Genomic DNA, 16851 nt, shown 5'->3' on the forward strand with positions numbered 1-16851 from the left:
CAACAAGGTTGATTTGGAAATCATGTCCTTTTTATTCATCCAGGTTATTGTTCTCTGCTATTAAAATTGTTTGTTGATCTGAAGCATTTAAGAATGACAAAAAGCGAAACAATTTAAATAAAAAATGCATTTGTAAGGAAGAACCAGATGTAAAATAAAGTTATTTACCATCTCAAACAGGAACAGTTTAATAAATCCAATTATTTTCCAATGCAGTGAAATGAGCAAATGAATTATTGATTGAAAGCATTTACGATGCTGGCTTCCACACACTCACGGCTGCCCAAAGAAATCCACTCATGTCTTCATTTAGATTCTTTCACACGTCTTTGCGGGCATCCAAACAAGCAAAATAAAACGAGACAAACCTATTTCAAACTCGTCATCATCAGTTAGGATGGTGGCGTTGGCGACAGGAGGGGGCGGCTGACACGTTCTCAGCTGGTAAGCTGTTGGAGAGAGGAGACAAACACTGAGCTCAGCAATGGAGCCAGTGTGTGTGTGTGTGTGTGTGTGTGTCCTAATCATCAGCAGCAACCTTTTTCTCTCCTGTCCAACTAAGACTTGATTAGATTTAAAAAATTGCCACCTATCAGATTTCATGAGCATCAAAAACTATCACTAATTTATCTGAGACGGAGAGTTTTTTATTATTAACCAGCTTGTCTTTGAAGGGCGCTTTAATAGTGCAGACAAAAAAGAAAAAAGAAAAACAGGCATAAGGAGGCATTCATCATTTATTATTACTCATAACCAGAAGCAATACCATGAACTGAAAGAGGGGCTCAAATAAGGAGGGGGAATTAAAGTGGTTTAAGTAGGAGAACAAAGTGGGTGATGATCTTTCTCTGGCAATGTCCTGTTCTACATGAGGAGATTTGAAGAGAACTCATGAATAACGATAATTACAGCATTAAGGAGTAGGATATCAGTTGTATCTGGTATCAGAGGGGAGGTTACCGTAGTATTGAAGCTCAAAGAAGCCACTAGTGCTGAAGTCGCTGTGGAACTTGATGAGCACCTGATTGGCAGTGGTGGAAACGCCTTCTTGTGCGGAGCTGCCGCTGAACTGGCCGATCTGAGGGGAGGACTGGTCGGGTCCATCCCTGTTTCAGGGATTCATGGAGGGGGGTGGGGGTGGGGTGGGGTGGGGTGGGGGCGGGGGGGGGGGATCCAGTTAGGAGAGGAGGTGGATAGAGACAAAGAGAGAGAGGATATGATTTATGACTAAACAGCAGTAATAGCTCGCTGAGATCAAAGAGCAGGTCTATTTATCCACAAGCAGTCCTGACAAAATGGATTTCTGAACCAGTCAGAGCAACGAAACAGAGCCTCAACATTCTCCCCCTACAGCCTTGTCGCTTATTGATTCAAGGATCAGTTTTGAGGGACAGAAGCAGAAAACAACGAAGACAAATCAATGATAAAAGTCTGTGCAAAAACAAGTGTCCAAACAGTTCATCTGGCTTTCATTTTTCTTGCAAAGACAAATAATGATTCAGTCAAACTCAGGTGAAACTAGCACCAAAACGATCAACTTTACAGTCGAGTGTCACCAAAGAGCAGTATCCACAAGTGAGGAATAAATCCCACCAAACCCACAATTTTCATCCGTAACCAAGTTCTACGTCATCTCTGAAAGTGGAAACTTCTTTTTGACATAATTTCTCGACACTGCAGCTTCAACCATTCACTGACAGGTGTGCTCTCAGAACTCAAACGTCCCTACACTCCGTATGTCATAACATCATTTAAAATGGTCAAATATGAGACACTGTTGACATGTTTGAAATGATGAGAGGAAGTGGACGACCAAGTCCTTTATGTATGTATAAATTACAAAGCAGAGGTCAGGTCAGTAAAAGCAACAGGAGTCGCTACAAGAGTTCTGACAGCGACAAATGAGATGCACCACGAGCCGCAGCAAAACGCAGAATGTTGTCAGACTAATCCACCTCTGGCTCACTCGTGGGACTGCAGCCCCAGGTGAACGGGTTCAAGCATCTAAAGACCTTGCTCCCAAATGAGATTACAGTGATGTGTCAAAAACTGACTAATGGAAAGGACTGAAATGCCATGCTGAAAATGGAGGAAAGCCTGCAGCGGAATTTCTTGATTTATGGAAACCGAAAGTTGAAAAGAGTCACAGCCTGGATTATAGGAGCCAGATATCTGAGATGAACCCAACGCTGACTTGCTGCTCCAGCACTCCCACTGAGGAGCGCTACTCAAGGTCACACACACATGTAATTAAGAAGCCTGTGGGGTGATTCCCTGTGGAGTTAAAACTGGCGTGTCTGACTGGGAGACAAGCTGGAGTCAATCCATCTCTACAGACGGATAAAATCCTTACTAGATTTCCATTAAAGAAAGAATGTAAAGCCCACAGCGGTCACTAGCGCACCTTAAAACAAAAGAAAATGTTTTTACGAAAATCATGAAAACTGTTTTTTAACTGGACACTAATAATAAAAAAAAAATGTACTAAATAAACTGATCTGAACAAAAGGATGGCTCCAATAGAAGGTTTGGTATGCGAGTACCACACAATATGAACCACAGAGAGCTAAGGAGGCTGATGAAGGTAAAAGGTTCATTGTTGTTTGGTGTCTAAAATTAGCCTCAGCATTACTCTTCATTAGTTTAGGTTAAGTGAAAACCCAGGTGGCTCCAGCTGTATCAGTGCAGCTCCTTGAGACCTGTAGGTAATCCCATCTTTGGTTTGTGTCAGACTGATCGATTTCTGAGTTGGCTCTGTGTAAATCTGAGTAAAATCCTGACAGCTGTCAAGCTTCTAAGTTTACATTTCCTCATTTTTCAAAGATTTGACGTGCAAAAAGCCACTTCAAGTGCTGTCTCGGGGATTGGAAAGAGAAGTATTGACAAGCATGTTGAAGATGAAGGCTTGAAGACCATTTCCAAGGAACCTGTGACTACAGCTGGACACATAATTCACAAGATCCAGGTCACCAGGACTACAGACCACCTCCTTGGATCTGGTCTCAAGAAGAGCCGATCATACCAACAAATGGTAGGAAGAAAGCCACAAATCATCCATAACCAGCCCCGAGATCAAAATACATCCCTTTGTGATAGCAGCATCTTTTCTACTAGAATGGGCTTCATTTCGACTAATTAGATAATAACTGGTCCTTATCTTAAATAATCAGCTTTCTGTTCAGAGATGCCAAAAGTAAAGCTAAGTAATTGTGCCACTGTAAACCATTGATCTGCTCCACAGCTGCTTTGCTGCAGGTGCCTGCAATCAGAGTCCGAGTCAGTCTCAGGTCATGGGCTCTCCAGGTGGACAATGGCACACAACAAACAAACTAAACACACCCTCGACTGGATCAGAACAGAACACTGAACTACTGACATCTGTGAGCCTTGATCTAAATCCGCTTGAACATTTGCAGAAGGAGCTGACACATGAAGCAACGTGAGCTGGCACTTTTCAAAGCAACGTCTGAACTTTTGTGTTGATTCAGTAATTATCAGGGATTTTTCTTTGACGGAACTATGTTTGATACCAATATCCAATATCCAGATATAGTATACAGTTTTAGGTATAAGTAACGCCACATTTATCATCATCATCATCATCATCATCATCATCATCATCATCATCATCATCATCATCATCATCTTTATTTATATAGTACTTTCCATCTGCCTCACAGAAAATTCATCACTGACCCAATCAATGGCCAAAAATCAAACAATATACATAAAAATAAATAAAAGCAGGAGATAAAAGCAAAGAATGTTGGTAAAAAGATGGAATAAGTTAAAAACAACTGGAAGTATATCATTTATACTTGTACTTTAGGAAACTGTATCATTGCAAAATTATTTTTTGAGTTAAGCAATGGGCAAACATATCTGAATCAGCTGATTCACATTATCCTTGATATAATCTTGACCAGTCTAAATGGCCCTTGGCCTATTGTATTTGAGTACCCCTGGTCTAGACAAACGCCAACTACACAGAACAGATTTCTAATTGTTGCCAATTTGTGCCAAACTGCAGCACCCATCTGGTGGCATTATGAGGGAAAAATATGTGGGAACGAGATAGTTAACTTGCGGGATATGTAATCCAGTGCTCAGCGTTCCTGAAAGGATCTCCCATTAAGAGCCTAAATAATTTTACCAAGAGGTTCTTTTAGACATTAGTGACTAAATGTGCGTATTGAATCTAATAACTCAGGCCTGGTCTTTGTCTTTCAGCACGATGGACAGCAGCACTACATGATGTGCCCTGTGACCGTCCATCGGTCAATCACTTGACATGCCTGCTTTGTCATTGATCTAAAGGACTGTCTGCTATGCATTTAAGCCAGCTGCTTAGTAGTAGCAGAAGGGTTTCTGGCAGCCTCACAGGTGTAACACAGAGACTCATTAGCCTCATCTATAAGGAGCTGAGATAGTCTCCGACCAGCATGTGTCCTGCTTGCACTTCATCTCATCTCCTTATATCTGAGGCTAATGAGTCTCTGCATTACACCTGTGAGGCACATCACACCTGTGTGTGGCAAATAATTGTTGTGCTCCACCTTCTCTGTTTACTGCCAGTTCAATCACGTTAAAACAGTTTCTCTGAGGAGTTCCGCAGAAGGAAAGAACCAAACTCCGCAAAACAAAGCAGCCAAATAATTAACAAAAACAAATCATGCAAATTAAATAAACCCAGCAAATACTGATTTCCGATTTTGTAACATATACAGGCCCTAACATATCCAAATAAAGACACAAGAGCCTCCCGGAGCTCAGCTCTAAGCAGGAGATGTGCATAATGTTTAAGTACACCAGACCTTTAGGGGAGGATTGTTTTCAGGTGTGCGGCTTTGTGAGTTGTGTCCCAGCATCCAGACACTGTGTAGCACCGCCAAAAACAAGATTACTGCCAGGAAACCTTCTGCTACTACCACATGCAGCCTGCTTAAATGCAGTGCAGACCGTTATTTTAAACACTGACAGAATAAGCATATCAAGTGATTGATGTAGGGATGGTCAGAGGACACGGCTTAAAACTGCTGTCCATGGTGCTGAAAGCGAAAGATCTGTTCCCCTGAGTCATTAGATGATTTCACCACTTGATTAAAACAAATTACCATTATTCAATTAAGTCATCTTCTTTCAATGTCACCAGACAAGCAACAAAAGTATCTCAAAAACTAGACCTCAGATCTGTCACATTTTCACATTTTGAGCGAAAAGAGGAAAACTATGTTTTATGTATATGTGCATGGTAAGTAAGCGTTGTGTAATTAAAAGACAAAAAAGACAATACAGATCATTTTTGATATAGTATTTTAATGTCATTACAGGCTAATAATATTGGACATCAAACAAATCTATCCACATCTGTAAATCATCAGGTGGCTGGATGAACCTCAGCATTGCTCAAGTTAAAGCAAAAGGGTAGAAATGCTAAAGAGGTAGATTTTTCTCTGGGTGGGCCTCCTGGAAAATGATTAAGAGCTGCTACCTAATTCACTTGGCTATAATACAGTTCATATAAACAGTTTCTGTAAATTGAATCTCTCAGAAAATGTATTTGGTTCTGGATGGCAACAAAAAGCTCCATTAAGGTGAAACATTTCCCAGCTCTGGGATGAATAGTCAGATGGTTGTGGGGGTAATAAGATACCTTGCCATTAACGGTAAAATCCGTTTTTGAAGAATGCGTTAGCCGCTGATTCTGAAAGAGAAAATCACCTCGGCTAATGAGAGACCGAGAAGATGTTTAAACTCCTATAAGTCGAGTGCCAACCTAAAAATAACTTTTCCTGGAGAACAGAAGCATAAATTCATATGAAGAGAAAAGCACTTCTCTTATATATATAAACGCTGTGTAGAGAAATTAATTTCATTACGGCCATTTTCAGAGAGCTCCAGGCCTGTTCAGCAGAATGATGCATACTAACTGTTTCCCTTGTATGAGCATGTACCTTTAATATGTACTAAAAACTAAAAAAGCTTATGTCAGTTTTATTTCAGAGCGATCAGCAGAACGGGAGGTGGAAGCCGGGCAGGGAAATGAAATGTCGCCATGAGGGACTAGATTATTTATTCAGCCTTTCATTTAAAAAAATGGCAACAGTAGCTCGCTCCTGCTGCGGTGTATACGGCAACTCCAGACGCTTGGAGACATTTCCCCCCACAAGGACAGCTCCTTCACTGCCCGAGACTCGTCACTCAGCAGAGAGAGGCAGCTACAGGAGCGAAGGACGACATGTCGCATTGCTTACCGCAGCAAAAGCCGGCAACCAGAGGATGCTCCTACGTACTAACAAACATCCCACTGACTTCTTGCTGATACACTTTGTTAATAATAATAAAATAATAATAATAATAGTACATTTTATTTCAAGCGCCTTTCAGAGCTCTCAAGGTCACTGTACAAGACAAAATATAAGGAACAGCAAGCAATACAAACAACAATAAATAAGTGCTAAGAGTAATTCCCAAGGGTAGAGTCAGAGCAGTACAATGGATAATAGACTAAAAACAGTAGATGGAAGGAGGACAGTTACAATGAGTAAGCCAGGCGGAACATGTGAGTTTTGAGTTGAGACTTGAAGATTCAGAAAGAGTTTATATTGTGGAGGTTAAGCGGTAGAGTGTTCCAGAGTTTTGGAGCTGAGTGGCTGAAAGCTCTGGCTCCCATAGTACAGAGACGAGTGCGAGGAACAGACGGGGAAGGTGAAGATGATGATCAGAGAGAGCGAGTGGGAGTGACAATGTGGAGGAGATTAGAAAGATAAGCGAGATTATGGATGGCTTTAAAGGCATGAAGAAGTATCTTATAGTCAATTCTGTATTTGACAGGGAGCCAGTGAAGTTGTTGCAGGACAGGGGTGATGTGATCAAAAGTGGAGGTCTTAGTGATTTTCCAGGCAGCTGAATTTTGGACTAACTGTAGCTTGTTGAGTGATTTTAGAGGGAGACCGGAGAGGAGGGCATTACAGTAATCAATGCGACTGGTGACCAGGCTGTGGACCAAAATAGCAGTGGAGTACTGACTAAGGGAGGGGCGGAGACGATAGATATTGCGAAGATGAAAATAAGCAGTTTTTATTGTGTTGTTAATATGACGAATGAAGGATGAGGTGTTGTCGAAGATGACACCCAAGCTCTTAGCTTTGGCGGTGGGGAGAAGTGTGGTGTTGTAGAAGCTGAGTGAGAATGAACTGGTCTTAGATGGAGATGACTTGGTGCCAGTGAGGAGGATCTCAGTCTTATTGCTGTTGAGCTGTAGAAAGTTAGAAGAAAACCAGGATTTGACTTTTGTGAGGCAACTGAGAAGGGATGATAAAGGGAGCGGGGGGTTTGTTTGGGTAGAGAAGCAGAGCTGGGTGTCATCGGCGTATCAGTGAAAATGAATAGTAAATTTCCTGAAGATATTGCCAAGTGGGAGTAAGTAGATTATGAAGAGAAGGGGACCCAAGACTGAGCCCTGAGGAACTCCAGAGGTAACTGGTTTGGGGTTAGAGTGGAAGGTGCGCAGTTGGACAAATTGTGTGCGATTAGATTAGATTTGAACCAATTTAGAGGAGTTTTTGAAATGCCGATGGTGGATAGTCTATGGAGTTGAACTGTGTGTGAGATGGTGTCAAATGCTGCACTGAGATCAAGTAGGATGAGGATGGAAATCTGGCCAGAGTCTGCGGCTAGAAGGAGGTAGTTTGTGATTTTGATCAGAGCCGTTTCTATGCTGTGGTGGGGGCGGAAACCAGACTGGAAGACTTTGTAGAGGGAGTTGCTGGATAGATGAGAGTGTAGTTGGTAAGCAACAACTTTTTCAAGTATCTTGAACATAAATGGTAAATAGGAGATGGGGCAATGGTTTTTGAAATTGTTGGGGTCTGAGCCGGGCTTTTTGAGAAACGGGGTTAGAGCTGCACCCAAATGGGAATCTATCATTGTTTTTGTGAGGTGGCAGAAAAACACAGAAAAACATGGATTTACTTCTTTTTCCGTGTTGTTTTTGGGAGAAGCTGTGAAAAAGAAAAGTGAATGTCGATGCAGGTCACAATATTTGAATTGTTGTTGGCTCAACTCTTACGGGTGTCATATCCCAAGCTGTGAGTGCAACTTGTCCAACTGGCTTGTGACCTTAGCACTTTGTCAGCTGTTAAATTCCGACTGTGCAGCTCTCGAGTTCGAGTGGCAAGGAACAAAAATACTTGCTTTGTGCTGACTGAAAATCTAATTTAACTTCCATTTCCTCCCTGTTGAACCAGAGAACTTGATTATTTGCAAATGCAGTCAGAAAGGGAAAAAATACACCTCTCTGCATAAAGGTTATAAAAGATCAGGACCTCACCTGCTGCACCCATTCACACACGGGTTTTAGAGAAGCAGCATTTACATCCTTTGGTACATGTGGGCTTGCTGCTATCTCAAAGTGGTTTCACTCTCTAGAATGTGATGCAGAATCTTGTTTCATTATTTTGTAAACCCTCATACTACAGCCAGTTTACCTTAGCAGGTTTAATTAGACAGAAATGTGAAGAAATACCTTCCATATTTGGTCTTTGGAGGCACTGGGAATTGACATTTTTCAGCAGATGGTGATTTATAGAATTGTAAATAACCATAAACATCCTAGAAAAAGCCACATAATGATTTGTTTTTTGTGTAGAAGTTATACACAGTTGAAATTGTGCCTGTGCCTTGTCCGCAGATATCTTCCAAAACAGACTCTTTTGGAGAAAGTCACCTTCCTTTAGATCTAACAACTCAATGAAGAGAATGTTTCACCATGTTGTTAAAACAGACTTTTAAGTTTCATATAACTTTATTTCATAAACCTTGTAGTCCATTTCAGATGGCAGATTATTTAAATGGAAATTTATGGTGATGTAAAAGTGTAAAAACCACCAGCAGCAGCTAAATGTGGTTCTCATTCAGACAAGCCTTCCAAATGGATCCAACTCTGAAGTGTATTGCTTTCATCTAAAAACAGCTCTGATCATCCACCTTTCAAATGAAATGTATTATTCTAAAAATCTTTACATGGTCTTCAGCTTTGTCCTGCATGGTGTGTTTGGCAGAAATATTAAACTAACTACTAGACTGAACTTGTTGATGCACCAGACAAGTCTGGATTGCTGCTTTAAAGGAATAAACATAACAGATTTTCCCTTTTCAAGAAGCATTTATGATTTATAGAATCTACAAAGTGATAGTCTGACCCTATTATGTGATGTAACGTTGGCGATGCCTCCCACAGAGTCCCATCATAGAGTCCCATGCGATGTTACTTCACCATCTGTCAGCATTAGCCAATACAGTTAGACATCCGCTCACACATAGATGTCGATCATAGAGCGTCCGCTCGCGCTCTTGTGGGCGTACCTGGACTCAGCATCGTTTTTGATTTGTTTACAAAGACACGGTGAACCAAGGAGCGGTTAGAAACACCTTCAGAGTCACAAAAATACAGATTCCGCGACCTCCTGATTCCACTCTAAAACAGACAAAAGTGCTTCAAAGATCGGCAAAGAATTGACTTAGGACCTGTTTTTCAACACTGGAAAGATCTTGGTTCAAATCGAATTGATGTGGACTGGAGTTGGTGACATTTTAATAGGGACAAGTAAGTCTTTACATCTGTATATAAAAGGAATTATTTGTAACTTTTACACAGAAACACAATTCAAAATATCTCTTTAGCATTGCTTTAGTGCCCAAATGCAGTTTTACATGTTTAGCAAAGTCTCCGGTCCCTTTCGCTCCATGACATGGAAATCAGAAGAGCACATAGTAAAGCTGTGCAAACAGGTGACGGATATGGTTTCAACTAAAAATGGAATACCCATGAACACATTGGTCCATGAAATCAAACATCAGCCAATGAGTAGATGATCTCTACGCCTTGTGTGTAAACGTCAGCATCTACTCCAGCAAATGTCAGGAGGGGAAGTACAACTACTCAAATATATTCAGAGTCAGCTTCAGAACTAATAAAGTCCTGTTGAGGCTGTGATCACACGTACTTATCAGAAAAAACAAAACACCAATTATGGACCCAACATTTCCAGCTTTGATTGATGATGATGATAAAATCCTCAGCTGTGAAAATGTCAAAGTAAAATATCAAAGAGAAGTATTTTTTTAAATAATATAAGTAAGACGTGGCGAGTTTTGTAAACAGTGATGCACAAAATAAGTTGAAATGGTTTGTAAAACTCACAAATCTTGCTTGCACACATGAAAAAGGCAGCCACTGGCAGCAGAGATAAAAACAGCGTTTGATGATTAATTAATAAACGCAAACTGAGGGAGAAACTCACCAAACAGTGATGTAGTCGTAGATGGGCTCTGTGTTGATCACAGAGAAGTTTATGTAGATGCCATAACCTGGAGGTACTCTGACGGTCCACATGCAGTCCTGGAAATGTGGGTACTCAGCAGGGTGTCCAGGAGAATAAATGGTGCCGTTCATAGAAGTTATATTCCCACCGCAAAGAGCTGAAGGGAGGGAGAACAGTCAGAAATGAAAGCTAAAAATGGATAGCCACTTTCCTTCAGTTATAAAATCGTCTTTACGGCTGTATCGCCTCTAACTGCGGATAAAACAAACCATAACAGCGTGTCGTTGGTTTATCACACAGACGCTGGAGGGATGATGCACCTGTTAGATGCCACAGCTCCGGATGATTGCAGGCTGCTGAGAACTTGATGACCCAAACGGTTTGGAAAATAAAACTCCCTGTCGTAGCCTCTTCACATTGTTATTGTGTGACTTTGATCCCTGAGTCAAAGCTGAAGCACAATTACAGCATTGTGAACTCTCCAGATTTGCTAGCGTGTGAGAGAAGCCAGAACTAAAACTGTTTACCTGGTCCCAAAACATCAAGAACTCATCATCTGGACCTGGGACTTTTGTTGCTGCCACATTTGTCTGACAGTCAGCTGTTCAGCACTCTGCAGCGACATCTAAGAGGGCTTTTCTTTTAGATTTACAGAAAACTAGAGCTGCTTTGGTTTTGCAAATGCCTCATGAATCATTATAAAGGGCTGCATGGGTTTGTGTCTGAGCAGCATTGTGTCACGTTGTTGGTGAGTCAGAAGGACACAACTACAAACACAAATAACAAACCGTTGTGTTTAGAGAAGAGTTTTTATGTGGATCACGCTGATAAGAAACACATCTCATTATTCCCTTCACTCACACTTCTGGTAGATTGCATGACATTTTCATGTTTTTCTAAATATTTTAACACCTCAATTATGGGAAAATCCACATTAAAGGTTATGGCAGGAGTAAAAATCACGATGTATTAATAGTGTAAACTGAGATTATTGAGAGTTCTGGTGGTCACAGTTAAAAAAAATCTCTTTAATGCTCGTGTGTGTGTGTGTGTGTGGGGGGGGGGGGTGGGGGGGGGGCTCACCTTCACAGCGGGGGATGGGGTGATTCCAGTTTCTGCTGACTCCATGCAGACACGTGAGTGATGGCTCGCCGAGTAGAGTGTAACCTGGCAGGCACTCAAATGAGACCGTCATGCCCACGCTGTAGTCCTGACCGATCACAATGCCGTTTTGGAACGGACGTGGGTCGGGACACCGCTGTAGCTCATATGCTGGGGGGCAGGGTCAAATCAAACATTTTGATTATATTTACTTTCTATTCATAAACTAAATAACTATGGGAGCAAAGTGAAAGTCTATTAATAATTCTTGAAACAAAACAAAATCAGAAAACAAAATTCATTTCCGAGGTTTGTACTTGTTAAAGGGGAGTTTTCCTCTCCACTGTCACTACATGCTTTCTTATTATGGGGATTGCTGTAAAATCATCAACACAACAAGTCAGTGACTCGATCCAAACTGCTGGGTTTCCCTATATATGAAAATTAACTAATGAACTGAACTCAATTGGAATGTCTACTTAGTAATTTTCCTTGCCTTGTGTTGCATGTTTCTTGATTCCCGACTCTTCCCTCTTTTTCTGCTACAAAAATAATTAAATAAGTAAAAATCCTGCTCCTCACCCTGGTAGACAATGTGGAAACCAGGCTTGTTCTGGGAATAGTCGCTATGGAAGAAGAGAGTGGTCTCGTGGGTGGTGCTGAAGAGAGAGCTGGGCACCATGGGGCCGCTGAACCGATCAATCACTGTTCCCGTCTCCAGGGTCCCACTGCGCACTTCCAAATAGTCATGAACAGGCTCTGTGGAGAAGTTGAGAAACTGCAGGTGGATCCCTAAAGTGTAGAAAGGAAAAGTAAAGATCAAAATGACTGATTGTGTAGGTTCCCTTACAGTACTGCACTCTGTAGGCCAGTGTGTGTATGAGACTAGGAAGCTATTCTTGATTAAAATATAAATGCAAATGCCAGCGACCGAGTGACGGCCACTGGTCAGCCAACCAGAGCCCGTTAGCGGTTGAACTTTTAAAATATGGTGTGTGTGTGTGTGTGTGTGTGTGTGTGTGTGTGTGTGTGTGTGTGTGTGTGTCTGTGTGTGCGCGCGTGTGTGTGTGTGTGTGTGTGTGTGTGTGTGTGTGTGTGTGTGTGTGTGTGTGTGTGACACTCTTGTCTGAGCTTGCATATGTGATGAGGGGCAGAAACAAGTGCACCAGGGTCAAAAATTCAAACTAAAACAGCCGTTCATCAAATATTCATCTTCTGTTCTGATCCAGCAACTTCCAGGGGACTGTCAGCAGAGTCAAGGGTCGTAGTTCGTGCTTAGGATGCCATAGGTCTCTGCATAAAATCCCTCATTTATGAACCAGCTAGAAGGGCTCATCAAAAAATGGAAAAGTGTGAAGTTTTACCAAGTAAATGTCTGAGTAGAGGTGTGGAGTCACAGAGCCTCTCTAGTCACTGGTGTTACTGTTTTGCTTTTGCTTTCTTGCCTAGTCAGTTTAATGTACTAACATTTAGTTGTTTTTTATTCTATTCGTGTTTTGAATTTTGCCATTCATTCATTTTCATCTGCATCCAGAGGATGTGGATTTTACGAGCTTTAATTTTATTTTACTGTTGTAATTTTAAATGAACTTCAGTTTTAATATGTTCAGCACTTTGGGCGACAGTGTTGTATTTAAAGTGCTCTTTAAATAAACAAGACTTGACTTGACTTTAGTCAACTCAAACAGCAAGCTCTGTGAACTGTCTCAATAACCTGACAGAGCTGGTAAACTACCATGACTACCGTTTCTAAGCATTAAAGGGGTTCTGGAACAACCCCCTTTACAACTGGGAACTGTTCTTTGAGCCTCTTTACAGCAAATGAAATGTGGTTGTGGTTCACAATGATCCAGGAGCCCTGATGGATGTGTGTGCCTGAGTGGACTGAAGATCTCATGACATGTCATTGCATCTTCACTCAGACTGAACCAATTCTCCGTGGCCATTTCAATATTACAAATGTAACGTAATGAAATGACTGTTTTCCACCTAAAAGTCATTTCCCCCCTCTCCTCTGCAAGAACTAATCTGCATGAGATATTGTTCAAGGTCTCATGCATCTGCTTCTAAACTGTTTTCCTTTCCAGCGCAAGAGAAGAATGAAGACAAAGGACTCTTTCTTTTTAATAAACCTGAGAATTCTATTTTTAATAAGCTAATCAAACAAAGTGTTAGTCAATAAAAAATGTGAACCAATTTGTGAAATGAAAATATTAATTACTTGATATTATAATCCTATAGAATATAATAAGTAATATAACTTTAAATGTTTCCACTAGAGACTGATTACACATAGTTTTAAGAGATGACACATTGCTTTTACTGATCCAATAAGAATATTCCAGATCTGACAGAGGTGTGGTTTTGGTGGTGTTTGGTAAATATGTCATCTTTTCATTCGAGCGTAAATCAAAACATCCGAATTATAAAACTATGCCCACGTCATCTTTAACGCGAGTTCAAAGCTTTCTAGAGAAGTTGTCGGAGTGGCCAATCCGTAACTTTCCTCTTCAGCCAAATGAACCAAAGACAAGCTGAATAAATCTGTTGCTGTTCCAACTGCTGCAACGGTTCCTTTCAGAATAAAAGCTGAACCATCACGACCCCGTTTTAGGTCTCGCTAGATGCCAACAAAACTGTCGTGACCCGGAAGTATCTCAAGACTGGTCTGGTCGGCAACGCTGCTTTTCCTACCGGTTTCAGTTCCAGAGAAGGTCAAGCTGGACCTCGGCATTCCTGATCTAACAGGGACTTCCGCAAAGGGAATGTAGGCCGACAGAATGGCATCTCAATGTGTGTTATAAATCTCCAAAGCAAAAAGATTAGTGCAAAGACATCACCTTCACTCCCATCAGAACTAATTGTTTCTCTGGATCTGCTGGTTCTGAAATATTCACACATACACCATTCTCAGTCTTATCTCACCTTAGTTACACCATACACCTAGTATTAAAGTTAGTCTAGTTTTAATTTGTTTAGTAATACATCTTTAAATTTTTAAAACTTGACTCACTCTCTTTTCTTGAAGTTAATATGAAGTGTTGCTCAATCCCTGCAATAAAAAGATCCAATCTTCTGATGAAATTTACTTGAAGATCCATGAAGGTGATATTTCATATTTTATGGTTTCTAATTAAATGTAGGAATTTCTTCGCCACACAAATGTATGTTGGAAGGCAGTTGGGCGAGGCCGCAGACTTATGGGCTGTTAACAACAACAACAAGGTGAATGTGGTTTTAAATTTCTGGAGCCCGTATAACACACCCAGTAACACTGACCCACTGAAATAATAAATTCAGGTGAGTCTGTCAATTAAACCAGTTAACAAATTAATAAGCTACACACACTTCACCTTTTCATCAACTAGATTGATCACAGATAGAGAATAACCTCAACCCAGAAGGAAGGAAGGAAGGAAGGAAGGAAGGAAGAAAGGAAGAAAGAAGAAAGAAAGAAAGAAAGAAAGAAAGAAAGAAAGAAAGAAAGAAAGAAAGAAAGAAAGAAAGAAAGAAAGAAAGAAAGAAAGAAAGAAAGAAAGAAAGAAAGTAAGTTCGGTTTGGGTACAGACCGAAGCCAATGGGGAGCTGAACTCTCCAGGTGCAGTCCAGGCTGCTCTGGTAATTCCCAGGAAAGCCGGGGCTGAGGATGACGCTGCTGAAGTCGGTCATGGAGCCTCCACACTGAGCTGAGGGAGACCAACCGAGGAGAGAACATGTCACTTCTCCACAGCGCGGGGAAACAAGGAAAAACAATGACTGGGAGACTGAATGTGTGTGTGTGTGTGTGTGTGTGTGTGTGTGTGTGTGTGTGTGCGTGTGTGTGCGTGTGTGTGTGTTCCTGTAGATGCTGATTGCGTTCCAACCAGAGAAGATCGACACCCATGCTGATTCTGTGTGCTTGCCTAATTTCCAGTGTGTGTGTGCTCCGTATGGTCAGAGCTCATCTTTGACTTTTGCCTGAACCTCTCCACTGGCCGGGTGGATGATGCTCCATTGGAGCGTTCATGCAAACGTGGCAGATTTGAGTGCATTTCTTGTTTGATGGTGCTTTAAATCACAATAAACGGGAGTCGATATTCACACTTTTTGCTTGGCGATGGAAGTGATTACTTCGCCCTCTCTCCCCCTCGCTCTTTTATTTGAATGTGTCTTGGAGAACACTTCTGTGAAGGTTATGCTCTTCTCCCTCTCCCATGACACATCTCTAGTTTTAGAAGCACAGATCATTCTATTAGCTGCTGTATCGACCTTTATCACACTTCTTCATTTTTCACCAGGAACTGATGACAAAGGGTAACGAAGGCCCTGAGGTGGCATCTGCTGCATGTTTATGTGGCTGAAAGTGTTCAAGAGGGAAAAAAAGTTGCCTCCTAAGCGTGTTCCTCTAACTGTTTCAATGATGTAGGAAGGCAGGGCTGAGTCACAGAGTAGTTTTACCCTTTTAACTCATTCGCTGCCATTGACGACTAAAGTTGTCATTTTAGATCCAACCATTCACTGCCAATGACAACTAAAGTCATCATTTGCATTTTTTATTGTTTGAGCATCAGAATGAGCCCCTGCGCTGAGAGAACAAACATCTCAGCCCTGAAGCCGATCTTCATCCGTATACGTCACACGTCACATGATCAGGAAGCAGACCATCCATGTATTAGGAGATCGTTTTGGGCCGTTCCTGTAAAAAAGGTGACGCGCAAATAGGAAAAGCGTCTGTCGATCACAAATCAACAACGGATTATGAAAGAACGGATAACGCTCGAAACCCACGGATTCTTCCTGATGTAAGAGGTGAGTCTCTGCTTTGTTTTGGTTGTTTGGCATTGACATCATGCTAGCGCGCAACGTTCTGTGACTCTTAAAAAAACAGCAAAAACGGTGAGAAACGCTGGCAGCGAAGGCCGTTAGCGATCAGGAAACGGCTGGCAGTGAATGAGTTAAAGATAAAATGTTGGTATTTTGGATTAACTACGTTACATTTGATATTATTATTTCAGACTTAAATTTGAATTTTGAGTATTTTTGTTCTTTTTCTTAACTTCATATTATTTGTAATTGCAGAAAACAACAACCCATCTTTAGCATTGGTCCCTGTTGACCTGTCTCACCTCAGCACTAGAGGCAAAAGGTAATGCATCTTCTGGGGAGAATTAAGATGGATAAAAGACAAGGCAACACTTCCTCCCGGAAGATGTTTGTCTGATGAAGCCTTTTTGCCTGGAACTGAATTTTCCAACTACGAATATAAAAGAGCAAACATGGGAATCTTTTCTTCACTGAATGAAAAAAAAAAAATTCTGGCACAAATCAAACAGATCACGATGAGTGCCAACCAAGCCACAGGTAAGATTAAACTGAGGAGAAATAAAATTAAATAAAAAATTACTGTAGATTAATTCTAATGAGACAAATCTTTAAAATCCCACAG

General features: G+C 41.2%; 1 protein-coding gene across 6 annotated transcripts in view; it reads right to left on the reverse strand.

The window, feature by feature from the left end:
• LOC107378702 (CUB and sushi domain-containing protein 3) overlaps nucleotides 1-16851 on the reverse strand; it is a 434947-nt gene that overhangs the window by 147198 nt on the left and 270898 nt on the right. For all 6 annotated transcript variants that reach the window (XM_070550820.1, XM_070550818.1, XM_070550816.1 and 3 more), the window contains 6 exons: nucleotides 14996-15112; nucleotides 12009-12218; nucleotides 11409-11597; nucleotides 10305-10482; nucleotides 961-1106; nucleotides 369-449 (listed from right to left, as the gene is read on the reverse strand). In XM_070550820.1, coding sequence (XP_070406921.1) covers nucleotides 369-449; nucleotides 961-1106; nucleotides 10305-10482; nucleotides 11409-11597; nucleotides 12009-12218; nucleotides 14996-15112 — 921 coding nt within the window. The remainder of the gene's footprint in view (nucleotides 1-368; nucleotides 450-960; nucleotides 1107-10304; nucleotides 10483-11408; nucleotides 11598-12008; nucleotides 12219-14995; nucleotides 15113-16851) is intronic.

The sequence above is a fragment of the Nothobranchius furzeri genome, chromosome 5, assembly GCF_043380555.1.
Source record: "Nothobranchius furzeri strain GRZ-AD chromosome 5, NfurGRZ-RIMD1, whole genome shotgun sequence".
NCBI lineage: Eukaryota > Metazoa > Chordata > Actinopteri > Cyprinodontiformes > Nothobranchiidae > Nothobranchius > Nothobranchius furzeri.